Source organism: Anopheles stephensi, chromosome 2 (genome assembly GCF_013141755.1).
Source record: "Anopheles stephensi strain Indian chromosome 2, UCI_ANSTEP_V1.0, whole genome shotgun sequence".
In the NCBI taxonomy this organism is placed as follows: domain Eukaryota; kingdom Metazoa; phylum Arthropoda; class Insecta; order Diptera; family Culicidae; genus Anopheles; species Anopheles stephensi.
In genome coordinates, this window is record NC_050202.1 from 50616492 (window position 1) to 50634027 (window position 17536).

At 48.3% G+C, this 17536-nt stretch overlaps 4 protein-coding genes across 6 annotated transcripts; 1 reads left to right on the forward strand and 3 right to left on the reverse strand.

Moving 5' to 3' along the window:
* Positions 1 to 7321: 7321 nt before the first annotated feature.
* On the reverse strand, positions 7322 to 9619 carry LOC118502562 (anaphase-promoting complex subunit 7). The gene is made up of 4 exons (XM_036034884.1): positions 9344 to 9619; positions 8104 to 9270; positions 7751 to 8025; positions 7322 to 7682 (listed from the first exon to the last, which is right to left on the reverse strand). Exons 1-4 carry the CDS (start codon positions 9410 to 9412, stop codon positions 7433 to 7435), a joined length of 1761 nt encoding a protein of 586 aa, XP_035890777.1. The 5' UTR covers positions 9413 to 9619; the 3' UTR covers positions 7322 to 7432.
* Positions 9620 to 9781: 162 nt separating this feature from the next.
* Positions 9782 to 15261, forward strand: LOC118502561 (apoptosis-inducing factor 3). Of its 3 annotated transcripts, none has more exons than XM_036034879.1 (2): positions 9782 to 10095; positions 13423 to 15261. In XM_036034879.1, the coding sequence occupies exons 1-2, from the start codon at positions 9879 to 9881 to the stop codon at positions 15069 to 15071; spliced, it is 1866 nt and encodes a 621-aa protein (XP_035890772.1). In that variant the 5' UTR covers positions 9782 to 9878; the 3' UTR covers positions 15072 to 15261. The 3 variants fall into 3 exon arrangements, with proteins under 3 accessions (XP_035890772.1, XP_035890773.1, XP_035890774.1); XM_036034880.1 differs by lacking the exon at positions 9782 to 10095 and adding an exon at positions 11084 to 12250; XM_036034881.1 differs by lacking the exon at positions 9782 to 10095 and adding an exon at positions 12347 to 13261.
* LOC118502565 (ribosomal protein 63, mitochondrial) lies at positions 15084 to 15800 on the reverse strand. The gene is made up of 2 exons (XM_036034887.1): positions 15539 to 15800; positions 15084 to 15453 (listed from the first exon to the last, which is right to left on the reverse strand). Exons 1-2 carry the CDS (start codon positions 15707 to 15709, stop codon positions 15310 to 15312), a joined length of 315 nt encoding a protein of 104 aa, XP_035890780.1. The 5' UTR covers positions 15710 to 15800; the 3' UTR covers positions 15084 to 15309.
* Positions 15801 to 15841: 41 nt separating this feature from the next.
* LOC118502563 (ADP-ribosylation factor-like protein 13A) lies at positions 15842 to 17425 on the reverse strand. The gene is made up of 5 exons (XM_036034885.1): positions 17264 to 17425; positions 17063 to 17193; positions 16919 to 16995; positions 16154 to 16844; positions 15842 to 16084 (listed from the first exon to the last, which is right to left on the reverse strand). The coding sequence occupies exons 1-5, from the start codon at positions 17311 to 17313 to the stop codon at positions 15972 to 15974; spliced, it is 1062 nt and encodes a 353-aa protein (XP_035890778.1). The 5' UTR covers positions 17314 to 17425; the 3' UTR covers positions 15842 to 15971.
* Between the last annotated feature and the right edge of the window lie 111 nt (positions 17426 to 17536).

Below are 17536 nucleotides of genomic sequence, written 5' to 3' on the forward strand. Positions count from 1 at the left end.
ACGACGATGGTGACAACGATGACGACTATAGCGCTTTGGCGCTAGGCAGCGGCGCTTTGATGGCGTCTGTTTTCATGCCCTTTGGCGAGTTTTGCGAGCTGCCCATCTACTAAACATGTCCCCTTGCAAGATAAGGTGGGGGTGACGTTAGCCACACAGTTATTATCATCTGGTTGTTATCATCTGGTTAAAGAAAGCTTGTTATCAAATGGTTTGAGTTTTACGAGGAATTTAAAAATTCTTCAGAAATTACGAATTAAAAAGTGCTCTAGTTCCCTCCCCAGATTTCACCAGTAATTGACAAACACATAGGAACAGTCCAGCTTTTCAGCTTTTTATCATGCCAGATATAATACTAGGAAGTATTTTGAGGCGGTCCGGTTGCAGACAGCGGCGCCGGTCTTCATATCATATCATATCCCATCCGAACCGTCGCTCCCGTAGTGAAGATTGACTATCCAACTACTTGGTATCATTAAGTCTAGTAAACCAGAAATGGCAGGCATGACCTAAGGAGGTCATTAGGCCAAGAAGAGAGATATTTTGAAGTACGTATAGCAACAATCCATGATGAGGAGTTCCTTTGTACTAAAAATTTGAAGGTATGTCCCATTCCTGGATTTTGCTAATTTACGCAGCTTTTAAACCGTTCCAATAAATAATTGTATTACAGCTTCGATCAAATTACTTCCTGGCTATAAGTTCTTGCCTGTAACTGCTCTTCAGGCTCTGTTTGGATAATCGAAATTTCATTTGGAATTTTCGGGAAAGAATTATAGAGGTCTGTGGTGAAAAGTAGCTAAATTATGAAAGATAAGCTAAGGTTCACTTTAAAGTATAACAATTTTTGCAGAATATTTCTTCTTTCGCTTCGCAAAAACTAAAACGCAAATCCCTTCGCGAAAACAACAGGAAAACAATTGTAGTCACTGTAAGGGGTGGCTTAGCCCCTGCCGGACGGGTTCAGCTAATGGTGATCGTTACATACAGATTGGCGGGGGAAAAAGCTGGAAAGAGATGACATCCCCACAACACTCCACGCAACAAAAGCCCAGGCGCCTCTAGCGTACAGTGACAACGAGATCACACGATCCGGTGTGCTCTTCCGAGTTGGAATCGTCGTCCGGTCCAGTTGCCTTGCTGCACGTGAGTCTACACATCGTGCCGAGGCTTCTGCCACCTTGGAGACGGTTAAATCGAGTATCGATCCACGTACCGGTGCCCTTCCTGCTCGGTGGCGATCTCTCTCTCTCTCTGTTTCTCGCCCCGTACAACACAAAGGGTCACACCGAGGCACACCATAATTGCACACCGGTCCGAGATTGTGCACGGGTTGGACCCGTCCTGGCGGAGGGAGGCGTTGGAAGGTGGGGGGATCGTGATCGACGAAATAGCTCCACGAACGGTAGAGGCTCCAAACATCGGGTCCGATCGGTTGCAGCCACACGCGTTCCCCGATGGGCAGGGTAGTCAGTTGGCGCCGCCGGTGGATATAAATAATCGTGAAATCTTGAAATGCCCTTATACGGTCAGGACCTGGTGGATGATGGGAGGGAAAGAAATATAGTAAAAAAAAAAATAATGCTCGCCAACAACAAGAGCCTTTCGTCATTGACATTGAGCCTGAGGCTGCTGCAGTCGCGGGTTCGGTTCGTGCTTCCGAATTAATACGGCACGATCGGATCGAACGCCGGAGTTCGTTCGCCTGTCGTCGCCACAACCGCGCGGCTGTTGTTCCCTACCCGATACCCAAAATGCAGAAGAAAAAATAAAAATAATCGAAACGTCAAAAGTCAATGCCCACCGGGCAGCATCCCATTGCCATCCGGGAGGGTGACGATGGGCAGCATTGGGTCGGACGTCGCCATACTGTGTCCGGGTGTCCATTTTTGCGGGTCATCCGTATGCTAATGACACGCGACCAGAGCAGATGACGTTCTCGGTTGACAATTGAACCAGGGCTTGGTCTGATGGGGTCGGACGTGACCATGGTGACTCATGAGGGTGACACAGCCGGCCCGAGGTTGGTTATGTCTACCGGGGTTAAGCGTACGTGCTTCTCCGGCGAACTGACCTGCCCGAAGGTCTGGCCGATGATGGCAATGGAGCAAGCGAAAAGAGAGCAAAGCAATGTTTCAATGCTAGTAATTATCGGACGTGGGCAATTGGTTAGCGTTGGAGCCTTGCTGAGTAATTATATGTGCGCAAGGATCGGCGAGTTTAACGTTTGGAAGGATTTTCGAGTCTAGGAGAACCCGTTGTGATGCTTGGATGCAGTGGATCAAACCTCGTTCGGATCGTTGTCCCTTGACCCAGTACTGAACATCAGTGTGGCAGAAGTGGCGGAGCTTACAAGAAGCAATAAACGACATTAAATTTAAACCAACAATCTTACAAGAAAAGCCCAAAAAAAGAGCTCCATACCCCCAAAAAAGGCCTTCACATAAATCAGAACAAACCATTTCATTAGCAACAGTTATTCCGATGAGTAATTTAAAGCCATGTAAGCAGATGCCTTGTGACCTCTCCCTCTCTCGTTGCAACAAAGTAATGCATAATTTGTACTTTAACTTGCTGAACCCACAGGCAAATAAATTAAAGTGCACTTTATGTTCGTGGTCCCGGGATATTACGGATAAACATGTCCGGCTGGTCCAATAAAAGCAAAGTAAAACCTCTCCACAAAACTAAACGGGAACTGAATGTTGGACCAAAGCAGCATAAGGGAATCTGCGTCTTCGTCATCTCTTCGGCGTCTCGCGAGTTCCTTCTAGCAAAGACTGGCGAAATTACTTGCTCCACTCCACTCGTCCCTTAAAAAAATCGAAAACAAACCAAAAAAAAAACGTACCGCGCGAGATGTATAACTGTCGTCGTCCCCGAGCGTACCCCCGCACATACAACATGGACACACACACAGCGAGGGGTCAATTGACCGAACATCGGCCGATCGATATGGCATTCCGAAGGTTGCAAGCCGCGCGAGATTAATAGTGCCTGCTCACACCGTAAGCATGATCGCACGAGCGCAACCATGATCAGCCCGTGTCTGTGTGTCATTACGGGCGATCCTGATACACGTGTGTGACCTCCACGATTGGAACTGGTCAAAACACGCGGGTGAACAAGGAAGAGTTCCCCGGCCCGGTGTCGGAAGTCGAACATCGTCAGGGAGCAAATTTTTTTTTTTTCGTGAGGATGAGTTCTTCACACTCGGATCTCGGAAGCATCTTTACGCCCGGTGAAGGATAATGGGATGTTTCACACGCTTGCAGGCACGAGGCTCAAAAGGTGACACATGGAAAGAAAATTAATAACGGATGCGCATTACTTAAAGAACGACGGAAGTAATCGTGGGACAACCATTTTGATGGGATTTGTGTGTATGTCCTCGAAGCGGGAGGTTCTTTAAATGGTACTTCAAGATGGCTTCCGCCCACCGGTGACCACTTCCTGCTTATTGAATCATAAAACATTATTAAATTTATGATTAAATGTCTTTTAATTAACCGGCCCCTTTAATTAAGTGTGTAAAGATTGAAAGTTGTTCCTAGAGAACGATCGATCAAGGATCGGCAGATCCGGCTAGAATGGAGTGATCAATAAACACACCCCGCTCAAAGGTCAGGTCCACTAAGCCGGCGTCGTTCTACGTCGCAACACGAGTATTGCATTTAACTTATAGCACATCACACTTTGCACGAATCGCTTAATGCAATAATTCTTACAGCAGTCAGTAGAGAGAGAAAAAAACTGGTGGCCAATCATGTCCGAAGATAACGGAAGGATTCGCTTGACGCACAGCAAAAAGCGCCTTGAAACCTTGCTTAATGAGTTTTGGTGGATGGGGTTGCGAGAGCCGTTGTTTGTACCGGACAGCTGTTCGGCACGGGTCCCCCCCAGCGTCCAGCGATACCGTTGTCATGATAGTAGTTCGCAAGCATCCGGACAGCGCGACGAACGCGCGGGTCTCGTCAGCAAACGGTGGACGCAAGGGTACGATCGGCCGTTGTTTTGTTGTTCCGCGGCCACCTTCCATATATGGGCCGTAGCGTAGCCGAACGAATCGGAACGCGTATCGAATTTCTGCAAAGGACGACCGCATTCGTTGGTGCCGCACGCTCGTGCCGTGGCGTTCGCGATAAAGTACACATGTTGTTGTTTGCTGGTTTGGTCTGCTTCTGCTTCTGTTTGCTATTTGTACTTTTTTGGGCTGGCTCAATGCTCACTGGTAACGGAATGGTAAAAACGGGGAAGGATAAAATTATGCTTTCCTTCCGCCACAATTACTTCCGGCCATCGGGTTGGGTTGAGGGACATTCGGGGCAACGACTCGTCCCGGGGCGCCCAATGAACCCATGAAAAGATCGCGTCATACTCATCGACAACGCTGGCAACGCCTTGAATGGCCGTGTCTTGGGAAGGACTTGCTGGAATTCGTGAAGATGTTGAAGTGAATAATTGGAATTTAAAGTCAAAGTGATCTTCAAAACCAACAACATACCAACGGAAACTACGCAGCACGAATAATTCGAGTAAAGGGCACCTCCAAGAGAACACGCCACTCGTATGGAGATCATAGGCTAGAATCTATTTTGCGTACATGACTCCGGCCATCCGATACCGGAGCGTTTAATTAAGCGCATAAACCGCTTGCCCGTTCACACCACGCTTTGAGGTGCCTATTACGGACTGGAAATGTTAGTGTCGCGCGGCCACCATTTAACCTCCTTACAAGGAAATGACACGTCGTCGTCGTCATAGGACGGCTAAGCTCGATCGTGCCGGTCGAAGGGCTGTATCGTCGTTGCCAAGCGGATTGTTACACTAATGCGCCCCAAAGAACCGACAATCCCGCATCCCATCGTTCGGAATGATTGTCGATGGACGTATGGGTCCGAGTCCCGTCGGCTAATGATGCTGGGGTGAGGGCTGCCTGCCTGCCTGCCTGACCGTTCCAAGGATAATGCGCCACGGTAGAGGTTTTGATTTATGATGTGAAAATATTATACGCACCACAAAATAGGAGGCGAAGAATTGATCGTATGCTCATGTTTGGGGCGTTGGTCTTAATTTCCGCGACTGTATTGTTGTGGGGGCTACCATGTACGGGTATTAATGCGGACGCACTGGACCCATGTTTGTGGAAGTGCTTTCCGTGTCATAAAATGCGCGATCGCTATCAGCAATCACGGGTAAAGGGTAATAGAAATAAATCTGAAAAGATAAACTTCATGCCCAAAAGTAGCAAATAATTGAGGCAGTCTTGAGCGCTTGCAAGATCGGAAAGGAAGACAGGGATGACATTGGTGGGTTCATGCCGGAAAGGTCAAGAATTACAGTTAACGAACACGGTGATAGATTCGATATTTCTGAAGAAGATCAATGCCATAAAGTGTCGACAGTAGTAAAGCTGGCTGTAGTTTTCATGCAGTATAACTTTCAATGTCATTCCTGGTTTCCTCATTCATGGTTCCATTCACTCTTGTCTACTTCCGATACTTCTTCCAGGCCGCGAAACTTATTAATGGCGCCGAAGGAAAAGAGATGGCATTTGCTACCGATACTGCCGTTTAAAATAGACCAATTCACGTTCGTGCAGTATGATACAGCTATTATTTGAGAAGGATATCCTCAGCCTCAAGAAAAAGGCAGCACTGGACGTAGCAGCTCAAGGTTTTAACTCGGACCGATTAGGAGGTTCGCCTAAGGGACCTGAGGTATAGTGGCTTTAGGCAAGGAGCCTCATTTATTTTTTCCTATGCTAAGAAGTACAACACCCAACCAAGCATCAGATCATTACGGCGCTCCTAGTTATTGTTAGCTGACCAACGAAGAACAAACAGATATAGGTAAGAAGCTCTTCGATCCGTTCAATTCAATTACGAAAATGATCATTTCTATCACGCAGTTAAACAAGGGGAATGATCGCTGCCAACAACCCAGCGTCAAAAATGTTATCAGAGACCTCAATGCCGAGAGAGGACGGGAAAAGGCAAACCCATGCCATGGACAAACGGTTATGCCTTTCTGAAAGCACGTGAAGATTTGCTGGACCATTTTTCAACTCGACACCTAGCTTTAGCAAAGATCATCTGAAGCTCGCCACATCAGATATGTTTCCCGATACATACATGCAGAGAGGTAAACATCGTCTCAAACCATTCCCTGACTATAAGTTATGGCAACAACTGATTATCACACTGAATCAAGCTGATAGTGAGAGGAGCAACTACGCGATTTCACCCGAAGAAGCGTTGTCGGAGGATACAGAAAAGCGGGATATCCTATGTGGTAAATGAGCAGTTTGCCAGTTGCCATAAAACAGCTAAAATGTTGCTGCTTGCTACTGTCGTGAATTGTTAGGATTTTGGGAACTCCTCGATCGATAATGTATTCTATGCACTCAATTTAGAAACAGCGCAACATGCTGGATTGTGCTAACATCCGAGCCATCACAGTCCTGAAAGCTGTGTACAAGATTCTGTTCCGAGTACTGTTCTGCAACCTTGTGCTCCTTGCTCTCATGATGTCGTACGAAGATGCTTAGCTAGTTTTGTTGGAGGAAAATCAATCACTAACCATGTCTTCTCAGATCGGACTGTGCTGTGTGAACATCAAGCAGATTTACGAATCCCTTGGACTGTGTGTAGAGCAACGTGAAATTTCGGACCTACCGAATCACATGTTACCTTGGAGTATCAAGTCAAAGTGGCATGGTACGAGGAACTGAAACAAACAGAGGGGGGCTGTTCTGAACATCATAGAGCCATCATTGATAGCCTTAGCTGCAAAATCCAAGGACGTACTGTTCGCTTTAGGATTTGTGCCTACTATGGACACCAACAACTCCTGATGTTCAGAAGACTGCAGCTTTGGAAATTGCTGGCTGAAGACACAATTTTTGAACGGTGGCTGTTAAGAACTATCTTCGATCGATTGTGCATAAAGCAAGCAGAATAGAGAAGGAGATAATAAGACTCACTCAGGTGTGCCAAATGGTCTCTTAATTTAAGTATGTGGTTAGTGGATAAAAGCTATAAAATATAAAATATAAATAAAAAAGAAAGCTATGCTGTCTACTTACAGGTTATCGGTTACCTGGTCATCCTGGGCCTGGGAAATAGAGTAATAACCAAATAGTTAAATATTTGGTTATTCATTCTTTCTCAAAAATTCAAATTCGCATAAGCATGCATTCGGACTCATTCGGTAGTTACTTAGACAAAAAAAAATCTCTTTCGTACGCTTCAAAGTAAGCAAAGTCTGTGAACATTCGAACGCTGAAACGTTAGGCTATTCGAAATATAAGTCGATCACCTTTCCTCGAGTAAAGTGGAGATAGAGTAGAATTTATTAGAGGTAAAATATTACACCACATTAACCAATCACCAATACGTTTCGACAGTTCTTACCGTGGCACGCTCACTTTCTACTGATTGATTTCGATTTCCAAATCCGACCACATCGCGTCACTTTCCGATTCCATTTCGTTCGCACCGGTCGTGCGGATTTCGATCATCTCTAGCGGATTGTCCGGCATATCGCTACCATCCTCCACCATCGACTCAAGGTAGGAACTGGACGCACCTGCGTTCGATGTGCCACTGCTGCTCGTACTGCCTTTGTTTTGTCCCACCATTAGCAGTCCGGACATTGCGATACGATTGGTAGGATCCAAGCTAGAAGGAAAGATTAATAAGTTAAAGAGATGATGCTAAGTTAAAGACTATCTATTCGCGGCACTTACTTGAGCGCGATGGAATAGTGTTCCAGCGCACCGGAATGATCTTTTTCATTGTTTAGCATTTCGCCCAGCATCACGTGAAGTTTGCAGTTTTTCGATAGCATCGCGTGCTTCTTCAGCAGTTTCAACCGAGCGCTGAGATCATTGTCGCGTAGATAGATTTCCGCCAGCAGGTACACCGCGGGCAGGAAGTTCTCGTTCATATCGAGCGCCTTGAGACAGAGAGCCTTCGCTCTCGGACGCGTACTTTCATCTTTCATGTATGTACGGGCCATAAGCTACGAGAGGAATGGGATTTTCAATGTTATTTTAAGAATCGTAATCATTGTTTGTTGAAGGCTTTTCTTTCCACTCACCACCAGTGATCGTGCCGATTCACCCAACACCTTGACCGCCTTCAGTGCTTGTAGCTGCGCTTCCCGGGTCCGGCCCATGTTTATATAGTTATCCACCAGCGCTTTATGAATTTCGTACCGATAGGGTGCAAACTGTTGCCCGTACCGCAGGTGAGCGATGCCCTGCTGATACTTTTTCACCTGAAACAGCACTTCCGCCTTCAGCACCAACGCTTCAATGTTGCGCGAGTTCTGGAAGCAAGCCTTTTGCACAAAGTAAACGGCCTTTTCATACTTGCCCGTGGCAAACAGATACTGGCCCATCACGAACCACATCTCCGACGTGTACTCGTTCAGCAGCGACGGCGATGGCGTGATGAGTTTCTCCAGCTCGGCTATCTTTTTATTCTTCGCCATCAGTATGGCCAGAATCTGCAGTCCATTCTTCGAGTGTGGCTGCATGGCATGGGCTCGCTTTAGCGTAATGTACGCCTGCTCGTACTCGCCATTATGGTAGTGACATTCGCCGATTAGCACCAACAGCTGGTGATAGTTCCGGAGACAGGTGTTCGCCTCGATGCTACGCAACGTTTGGATGGCTTCGGTGTACTTGCGGGCCTGGATGTTGGCGTGCGCCTTGATCCAGCTGCTCATCCATTCGTTGCACTGTGGCGCTAGGGTAGCATCCACGATCAGCGAGTTCACCTCAATCCCTTTGACGCCCAGCGTTAACAGCCCTTCGATCGCTTCGAACGCGAGTGGACATTCCTTCAGCACCTCTTTGTACGTCCCGATGGCACTGCGCTCGTGACCGTGATTGTGGCAAAGCTTGCTGAGCAACATGTTCACCTTTGGCGTGCGCTGTTTGAGTGCGAGGGATTGCAGCAGGACGATCGCATCACGATAGCATTTCATTTCGATCAGACAGCGAGCCGTCTTGTACTTCAGTTCCACCTCCGACTGTAGGTCAACCTGTCCGGGCACAGTGGCCGGTGTGGTTTTACAGTTGGGTGATTTGTTTTTCGTTAAAAGCCGCTTCAGCTGCAGCGCTTGGCGGTAGACGGTTTCCGCCTCCCGGAAGCGTCGTTCGTGAAACAGTGATTCGGCATAATACACGAGCGTTCCGAAATGTTCCTCAGCGCTAAGCGTGGCACGGTTTGTGTCGTATATCGAGAGAATGAGATTGGCCTGCAAACAAAATGCAATGTTGTCAGTCGTTGCTCGTTTGCACAAGAACGTATATAAAGAGTGCGGTTTTTACCAAAGTTGCCGTGTTTGAGTAAAGCTCGAAGTCGAAAAGCGTTTTTAGCTGCTCGAACAGTGTTTTCATGATGAAATGATGGTGGATTAATAAACCTGGCTGAACTTATTACTTATTTGATCACTACAATGCGCTACAAACGAAGATCCGCTTGTTTCCAGGATCGTTTTTGTTTACACCACCTTTCAAACTGAATAACAGCTGTCACGTTGACAGCTAACATCTGAGCTTAAGCACTGATTACACGGCGACGGACAAAAAACCTTCAGTTTTCATCTGAAATAGAGGTTTATTTCATAAATACTGGATAGAGTAAAGTATCCAAAATATGTACTAAATATTATTAAGGATTTTTCAACTCCAAACAACGTAAAATTAAATCCAAAACGCTTAGTCTTAAAAATTTCATAACTGACAGTTGCACTGACAACTCAAAACAGCGTGTGGGGGGATGCCGGATCGATTCAAAAGAAAAACAAACCTACTGTGTTGAGTAATTTTGCGACATGCCGGCGAGCTTCAACGCGCAGTAAACATGACCAGTTTCATCAGCATAAGTTTGTTCAACAATTGCCGTAGAGTGTCCTCAACACTAGTGTTAAGTGCTTGCCGAAATGCCTCTACCACCGCAAATGGAAGTGTTCCGCTTATAAAACCTACCAAAGCCAGAACCCTGGCCAGTACCGGTGCCGGCTCTGGACCATTCGGCGTAGCATCGCAGCTGGGCGGAAATCCGTACTTCGTCAGTAGAGGTAGGCCATCGTCCCAGGTGCAACAATGTAACAAAATTTCATCATCCTCCATTATAAGTCTGCACGAAAGTATGCAGCTAAAGAAACGTCCCCGCCGGAAGCGTGAGGACGAGAATGATAAGATTGCACGGGGCTACAAAACAGTTACCGCGTTTGCGACGGCCGAGGAGTACGATCTCGATCGGCTGCTCAGGGCACTGCGCGAACAGAACCTGTACGAACCGAAGCAATTCCTGTCGAGCGATGACATCGACACGGAACCGGACGTACTGCACGTAACGGCCAAATACAAGGTAGGCGACGAGTGTCGCGATCTGTACTTCTTCCGCGAAGGCACGGTGGTGCTGTGGAACTGTACCGATCTGGAAAGCAGCAACATCCTGCGCTTCCTGCGCCCGTTCGAGCAGGATTCGTACGACGAGGGCACTGTACTGGAAGAAAGCGAATCCATGCTGTACAACCATGACGGAGTGGCCCGGCTTAAGTACAACAGCTTCTACGTGTCGAAGACGGAGGATGCGGATCTGGAGAAGTATACGTTCTCGAACGCGATGTCCCTGTCGGTGAAGCTTGGCATCTGGGAGGCATCGCTCGAGCGATACATCGACACGATGGCGTACGTTACGGAGGATCTGAAGAAGGGAAACAAGATTAAAATTACGCGCCCGGAAATGTTACGCCGAACCGGGGAACTGTTTGCGCTGCGGCACGTCATCAACCTCAGCTCGGATTTGCTCGATACGCCCGATTTTTACTGGGACCGGGAACAGCTGGAAACACTGTACAACCAGACTTGTGCGTACTTTAGCATAACGCGCCGTACGCGCGTCATGAACGAGAAGCTTAACCACTGCGTCGAACTGGCGGACCTGATCAGTTCCAACCTGAATGATGACCATCACGTACGGCTGGAGTGGATGATTATCATTCTTATCATGGTGGAGGTTGGTTTCGAGGTGTTGCACTACGTTGATAGGTTTTCCTAAACAATCGGGGCTGTGTATATTGCCATCATCCAAGGGGTGAATCACATCGATTGCACATTATCAAATAGAGTTGTTTAGAGCCGTCGAGAGACGGCTGCGGTTTCCGGTTTTGGGCGCTACGATTTTTTTTATCAGTTAATATTTGTGTTATCAATTGTGTGAGAAAGATTCCAGTGTCTTTTGAAGCCATTTGCTAGATAAGAAAGTCAGCAAGATCGGACTGAAAAATGGTTAGCCTTTTTCTTCATCGAACGCAGCGAGCCTACTTGGATTAAAAATCCTTCTCGTGCGAAGGAGCATTAGCAGTTTTACGATTACATTACCGCGCATTTAGATAGAAAGACTGTATGGTTCGCCGAAGGCTTTAGAAGGCAATTGGGCTCAAGCGACGAACCTTAATCCCCCCCCTCCCCACCCCCCAAGAAAAAAAAATAAAAAAATCTAGTTCAACATCTCTAATACACCTGCCATTGTAAATGGTTGTAATGCTAACCTGCATATGTTTCTGCGCGCTCGGCGAGGTTGTTCCACATTTCAAATGCAATTTTATGTCGTTAGCATAAGGTACAGCGAACAGGCCCGCGCGATTTGCAATATCATCATCACCCCTCCCCACCTCATCAGGTTTTGCAATCGACAAAAAAAAGGCATGCGCCTTCACACCAATCGCGGCACGAAGCCCTCACGATCAACGATGTCGGATGCCGATTAAACGCATGGCGAACGCGACCAAACGAACGAAATCGGTGATCCGTTGTTGTCTATAAGCACGTTCTGTTGTCTGCCGGTGGGTATGTCCCGCTTGAATCACCACAACCGGTCGGTGCACGGGTTTAGTTCACGATTGACCACCGGACGCGGAACATACGGTCGGTTTGTTGGTTCACCCGCTCCGCGACCACATTCCTGATGGGCAGAACAACAAAACGCTCGCCATTAGTCGAAACGTTTGCGAATTAGTCGTGCCACCGTCTCATACCGTGCTGCACGGTTTAAGGCCACGCAACCGAGCGTCGATCGTTCGCTGTCCCAGCCAGCCATCCAGCCAGGGTCATTTGGGCTTCTTTCGAGGCACGCAACACCTGTCTGTAACACATTCAATTTCTGCGCGATGGGCTGCAGCTCGTCAAAGGAGGCTGTTCGCAGCTCGAACGAATCCCTTCCCAAAGGTAAGCAACCGCGTGCTAGTGTGAATGTGCGAGTGTGTGTGTGCTTGAAGGTCACCACTGAGGACTGCCATAGCAACCAAGCAGCAGCCAAGTTCAAACGCGCGATTTCAAAGACCTGTTTGCTCGGTATCCGGTTCTCCTACAAGATAAGCCCTTCGACAAATGTTGTAATGACGGAAGCGTGACGGAAGCAAACGGTTGCTGGCCGGCTTACACCAGCAATTCGGAACAAGTGAAAGTTATGTCTTTATGCTTGGTGGTTTTTGGTGGTGGGAGTCATGGCTGTGCCCTGCGTTTACTTGACCTGAGGCGAACCAATACAAAAGAAATAGTACGCACCATGTGGTTTCTGTGACAGAAAGCAAAACGAAACCCAAATTAGTGTCCTTCACTGGTTTGGCTTCTTTTTTTTTTCGCTCGATCTAACTCGTGACTAGCGATCGAGATGGAGATCTCTTTTGCGGCATATAACCTTCGCTAAACCGCGCGACAGTGAACTGAAACCAACCAGAGAGGGATTGTGCGAAAAATTCTCCACCACTTTATGGAGTGTGTTTGCAAGGTCGTGAACCAAATTCTTCAAAACCACAAACACTCACACACTGCCAACAAGAAGAAAGGGAGTGTGGGAAAAAGGCAAACCCATTCCCTAACCACCGCAACAACAGTTTGGTTCATTAATCTTGCAACTAAAAAACCACGCGAATATTTCTCCTATTTTTTCTCTGTGGGGTGCGTCACCACGGTCAGGCCGGTGTCGCGGTTCTCGCTGTGTGTGTGTGTTTTGTATGCGCTCGCGGTGACAGCACGGTTGCCTTGGTAACGCATTAGTGTGTGCGGTGGCGACGCACGGCGATACCGAATCGAATCGCAGAGGCAACGCGCGACAAGCAACAGAAAAAACCCCATCTATCAGAAATTCCGACTCCTTCGATCGATGCGGACGTGGGTTTTGCTTCTAGCTAGATTGTCTGTTCCGTAGTGTGCGTCACAAAATGATGTCGTATCTTGGTAGGTGATGGGATTGTCGTGAACATTCCACCCGCCGGCGGGTACCGGATGAGTCACGCGCCCCGAAAAGTGATTTTGCTACTTATTAGAATTTCGTGCGCTTCGCCCGTGGTTTTTTGGCTTGTTCTAATGTGCTTCCATCTCGAATTTCATCCATACAGCATCGAAAGTGACCTCGGCGACCACTTCCAACGGTGGAAGCACCGCTCACGATGACGATTTCATCGAAGCCGTCGTCTGCCAGGAGTCGGACATTGGCGAGAATCAGATGAAGCAGGTCGAGCTGGGCGAGGGCAAGGTGTTGCTGGTACGCCAGAACGGCAAGCTTACCGCCATCGGGAACAAATGTTCGCATTACGGTGCAATGCTTGTGACCGGAGCGCTCGGTGAAGGGCGCGTCCGCTGCCCGTGGCACGGCGCTTGCTTCAACGTCGAGACGGGCGATATAGAGGACTTCCCCGGGATGGATTCGCTGCCCTGCTACCGGGTGACGGTGGGCGAAGCGGGCGACGTGAAGGTGCGTGCCAAACGTACCGAACTGACAACCAACAAGCGTACCCGCGTAATGGCCAAACGGGTGCAGCAGGACGAACGTACGTATGTCGTCATTGGCGGGGGACCGTCGGGTGCTACCTGTGCCGAAACGCTCCGCCAGGAAGGTTTCACCGGGCGGGTTGTGATGATTAACAAGGAACCGGCCCTGCCGTACGATCGGGTCAAGGTGAGCAAAACGATGGACATGAATCTGGAAAAGTGCCTGCTGCGGACGCAACAGTTCTACGACGATAACGACATCGAGGTGATGCTAGGCACTGCCGTCACGGGGCTGGATGGAGCGACACGGGAAATTACGCTCGACAATGGGTACAAGATCCGGTACGATAAGGCGTACATTGCAACCGGCTCGAACCCACGGCGACCACCGATCGAGGGTGCCGATTTGGGCAACGTGTGCGTGCTGCGGACGGCAGCCGATGCGAAGGAGGTTAACGACCAGCTCGGACCCGAAAAGCGGATCGTCATACTGGGCACGAGCTTTATCGGGCTGGAAGCGGCTGCCTATTGCGTGAACAAGGTTGCCAACGTTAAGGTCATCGGACGGGGAGCCGTCCCACTGAAGGAATCGTTCGGTGATGCGATCGGCAAACGGGTGATGGAACTGTTCGAGGAGAAGGGTGTAGAGTTTGTGATGAATTCCGGCATCCGGCGGTGTATCGGTGAGGCGGGCAAGCTGAAACAGATCGAGCTAACCGACGGAACGGTGCTCGATGCGGACGTGTGCATTTTTGGCATCGGATCGACGCTGTACACGGAGTTTCTGCAGAATTCGGGCATTTCGATGAATCGCAACGGTTCGATCAATACCGACCAGTATTTGGAGACGAATGTCGAGGGTGTGTACGTGGGAGGAGACATTGCCAATTCACCGGTGCTTTCGAACGATGGGCAGCCAGCTACCATCGGACACTACCCGCTGGCACAGTATCATGGTCGCGTAGCGGCATTCAACATGGTCGGTAAGGCGACACCGCTCCAGGCGGTTCCATTCTTCTGGACGGTGCTGTTCGGCAAATCGTTCCGATACTGTGGATACGGCCATCCGGACGAGGTGATCGTGGAGGGCGATTTGGCCGCGCTGAAGTTCGTTGCGTTCTACATCGGTAAAGGGGGTCGTGTGGTCGGTATGTCATCGTGCCAGCGGGATCCGGTTGTGGCCCAGTTTGCGGAGTATTCGTCACAGGGCAAGGTGCTGCACAAGGACGACCTGACGCCCAACCCGTTCGGGTGGATAACGGCTCAATCGGCATGAACACAATCAGCGGACACAAACACACACTGTTTATCTATTTCATAGTAACATTATTCACTATTGGATACCTTTACCGATATACAAGCAGAAAAAGCAAACCACCACTGTCGCTCAAAGCGGCCTTTGTTGTTGATGTAAAAGCTTCTTGTTGTTGTAGTAATAAAACAAAAAAAAGTCTTTTACAACCTAATGCTTGCTTTGTATTACTAAGTCACCCGAAACAACCATCGGCAGCACCTCAATCCCACACGTCCTTTACCCGCAGATGGGCCAAACGTTCCGCTATCGTGACGTGAGGTTTCATCTTGAGCTGTTCCTCGCGCCATTTCGCCACAATCTGTTCCTTCTTGCCCAGTTCCTTCGCGTGGCCGGCGGATTGTTCCTGTGAAGGGTGAATGTCGGGAAAAAGGATTAAAAACAATCGCAGAAGCTACCGGCGAACCACCACGACAGGCAGGTTTACGGACCTTCGTCAGGTATGGATGGAGCAGCAGTTTCATGTTGGCCTCGGTTTGTTCGTACTCGCGGATCTGCGTCTGTGTAGCGCGTGCCGTAACGGGCTTCACCAAACGATATTTACCACGAAAGATGTGTCCATTTACACTTTTCTTGAAGAAATTTACCACCGAAAGCCGCATTTCGCCCTGCTGTTATGAACGAACGTGCTAGGAAAATGCGACGAATGTTTTTATTTCCATCAGCTGTCATCGAGACCAAGGTTGCTACAGGATTCTCTAGCATTTGACGTTTCATAATCAAAACACGGTTCGTACAGTGCAGGTGGGGAAGCGAACGTTTATGTAATATAAAAATAAGGACCGAAAATGGTTTTTTAACTCACAGATAGGAAGTGCATTTTAATATGCATTGAACGTATCCACAGCCCTTTGGCACATAATGCTAGTGTTCGATCGTTTCTATCACCTTCCCATTGACCTCATTGACGGAGAACGAAAGGGATAAATCTTCTAGCGTCATCTCATCTTTCAGTACATGCAAAACAGTTTGCTGTTCTGTAACAAAAAGGACACAAAATCCTAAATTAATGTTCATTGTACTTCATTTATAGACTGTTCGCTCACCGGTACTGCTGCTGTTCGTAGTTTGGCTAACCTCAACTCCCTCGTCCACCACCGAAAGCCCACTCTCGGAGGTAGTCGTTGCCTTCATGCTCGAATTGTTCGTCCGTTCCGTGGTAGTGCTGGTGGGTATACTTTTCACCGAAATGATACTGTTCCGCTTAATCAGATAGTTGTTATCGTTTTCCTTTAGCCAAGCCTGCTGGCTGGAGGGAGCCGTTTTGGGGCGACTATCCTTACGCTTGCGACGTCCAGCACTGCCGGTCTTGAGGCCTGCGGTGCGTGGCCTTTTGATGATGGTGCGCGCTGCATCCGTGCCATCGCGTCCAAGCATCAGTTTGTGGAAGTTGATACGGTTCATGATGAACTGCCGATGGGTAAGTACGGTACCGACGAGCCACTGGATGCCATACGTGAGACCATCGTATTCGTTCGGTTCGTACGATGGGGTGCCCCAATTGCCACACGCTTCCACCAGGCACGGGCAGCGATACCGGTTGGCTAGGTACTCGACGTCCAGATACTCGCAGATCTCGATACAATCGACCGATTCGGAAAGGTCCTGCTTGTTGGCCAGTATGAGAAAAGGTTTGCCGGCCAGAAACTCGTGCGCCATCAGGTTTTGGAATATGTTGTAAGACTCACAGATGTTGTGTATGTTGGAAGCATCGATTACGAAAATTACAGCTAGGGCCTACAACGGTACAGAAAAACGGATTATAAGGCAAATAGGATCTATGGGACTGGTGATGGTAGAGCTTGTATTACATCCAGGAAATAGTACTTCCAGATGTCGCGAAGATCCGATCCTCCACCAATCTCGATAAGCTTCACATCAGTGTCCGCTAGAAGTAGAGAACAAGGTTGAAGACGACTCGAACTTGCTAACATCCGGAAAGAGATCATTCCTACCGATCACAGTTTCAAACAAACGGCATCCCTTCGTCGACGCATAGTCACCACGCTTTTGTCGGCAAATTTTAAACGATATCTCAGTCTTGCCAGAATTCTCCAATCCTAGCACCAGAATGTTTAGTGCGTCACTGAAAGCAGACCAGAAGGTCACACCAAACTCGAATAGATCCCATTTCGATTTCGGGCAGTACTACTTACTCATTGTTTTCGTGACCTTTTCTGCAACATTTTGTAAAAACTGTTCCCATTATAATACGGCCCACAATTTACATGATTTTAATGGCTGGTTCACTGTGCTTCTGTACACTGCATCATGGGGAATTTTTAATGACCGTGCATCAAACAATTGGGGTTTTGTTTAGATTATTTAGTACATCCTTGCCAACGGTTGCTAGGGACATTGATGCGTGTGCGAACGATATGTCAAGCAATTTCTTCCGTGATTTTTGTAACTACATTAACATTACTTAA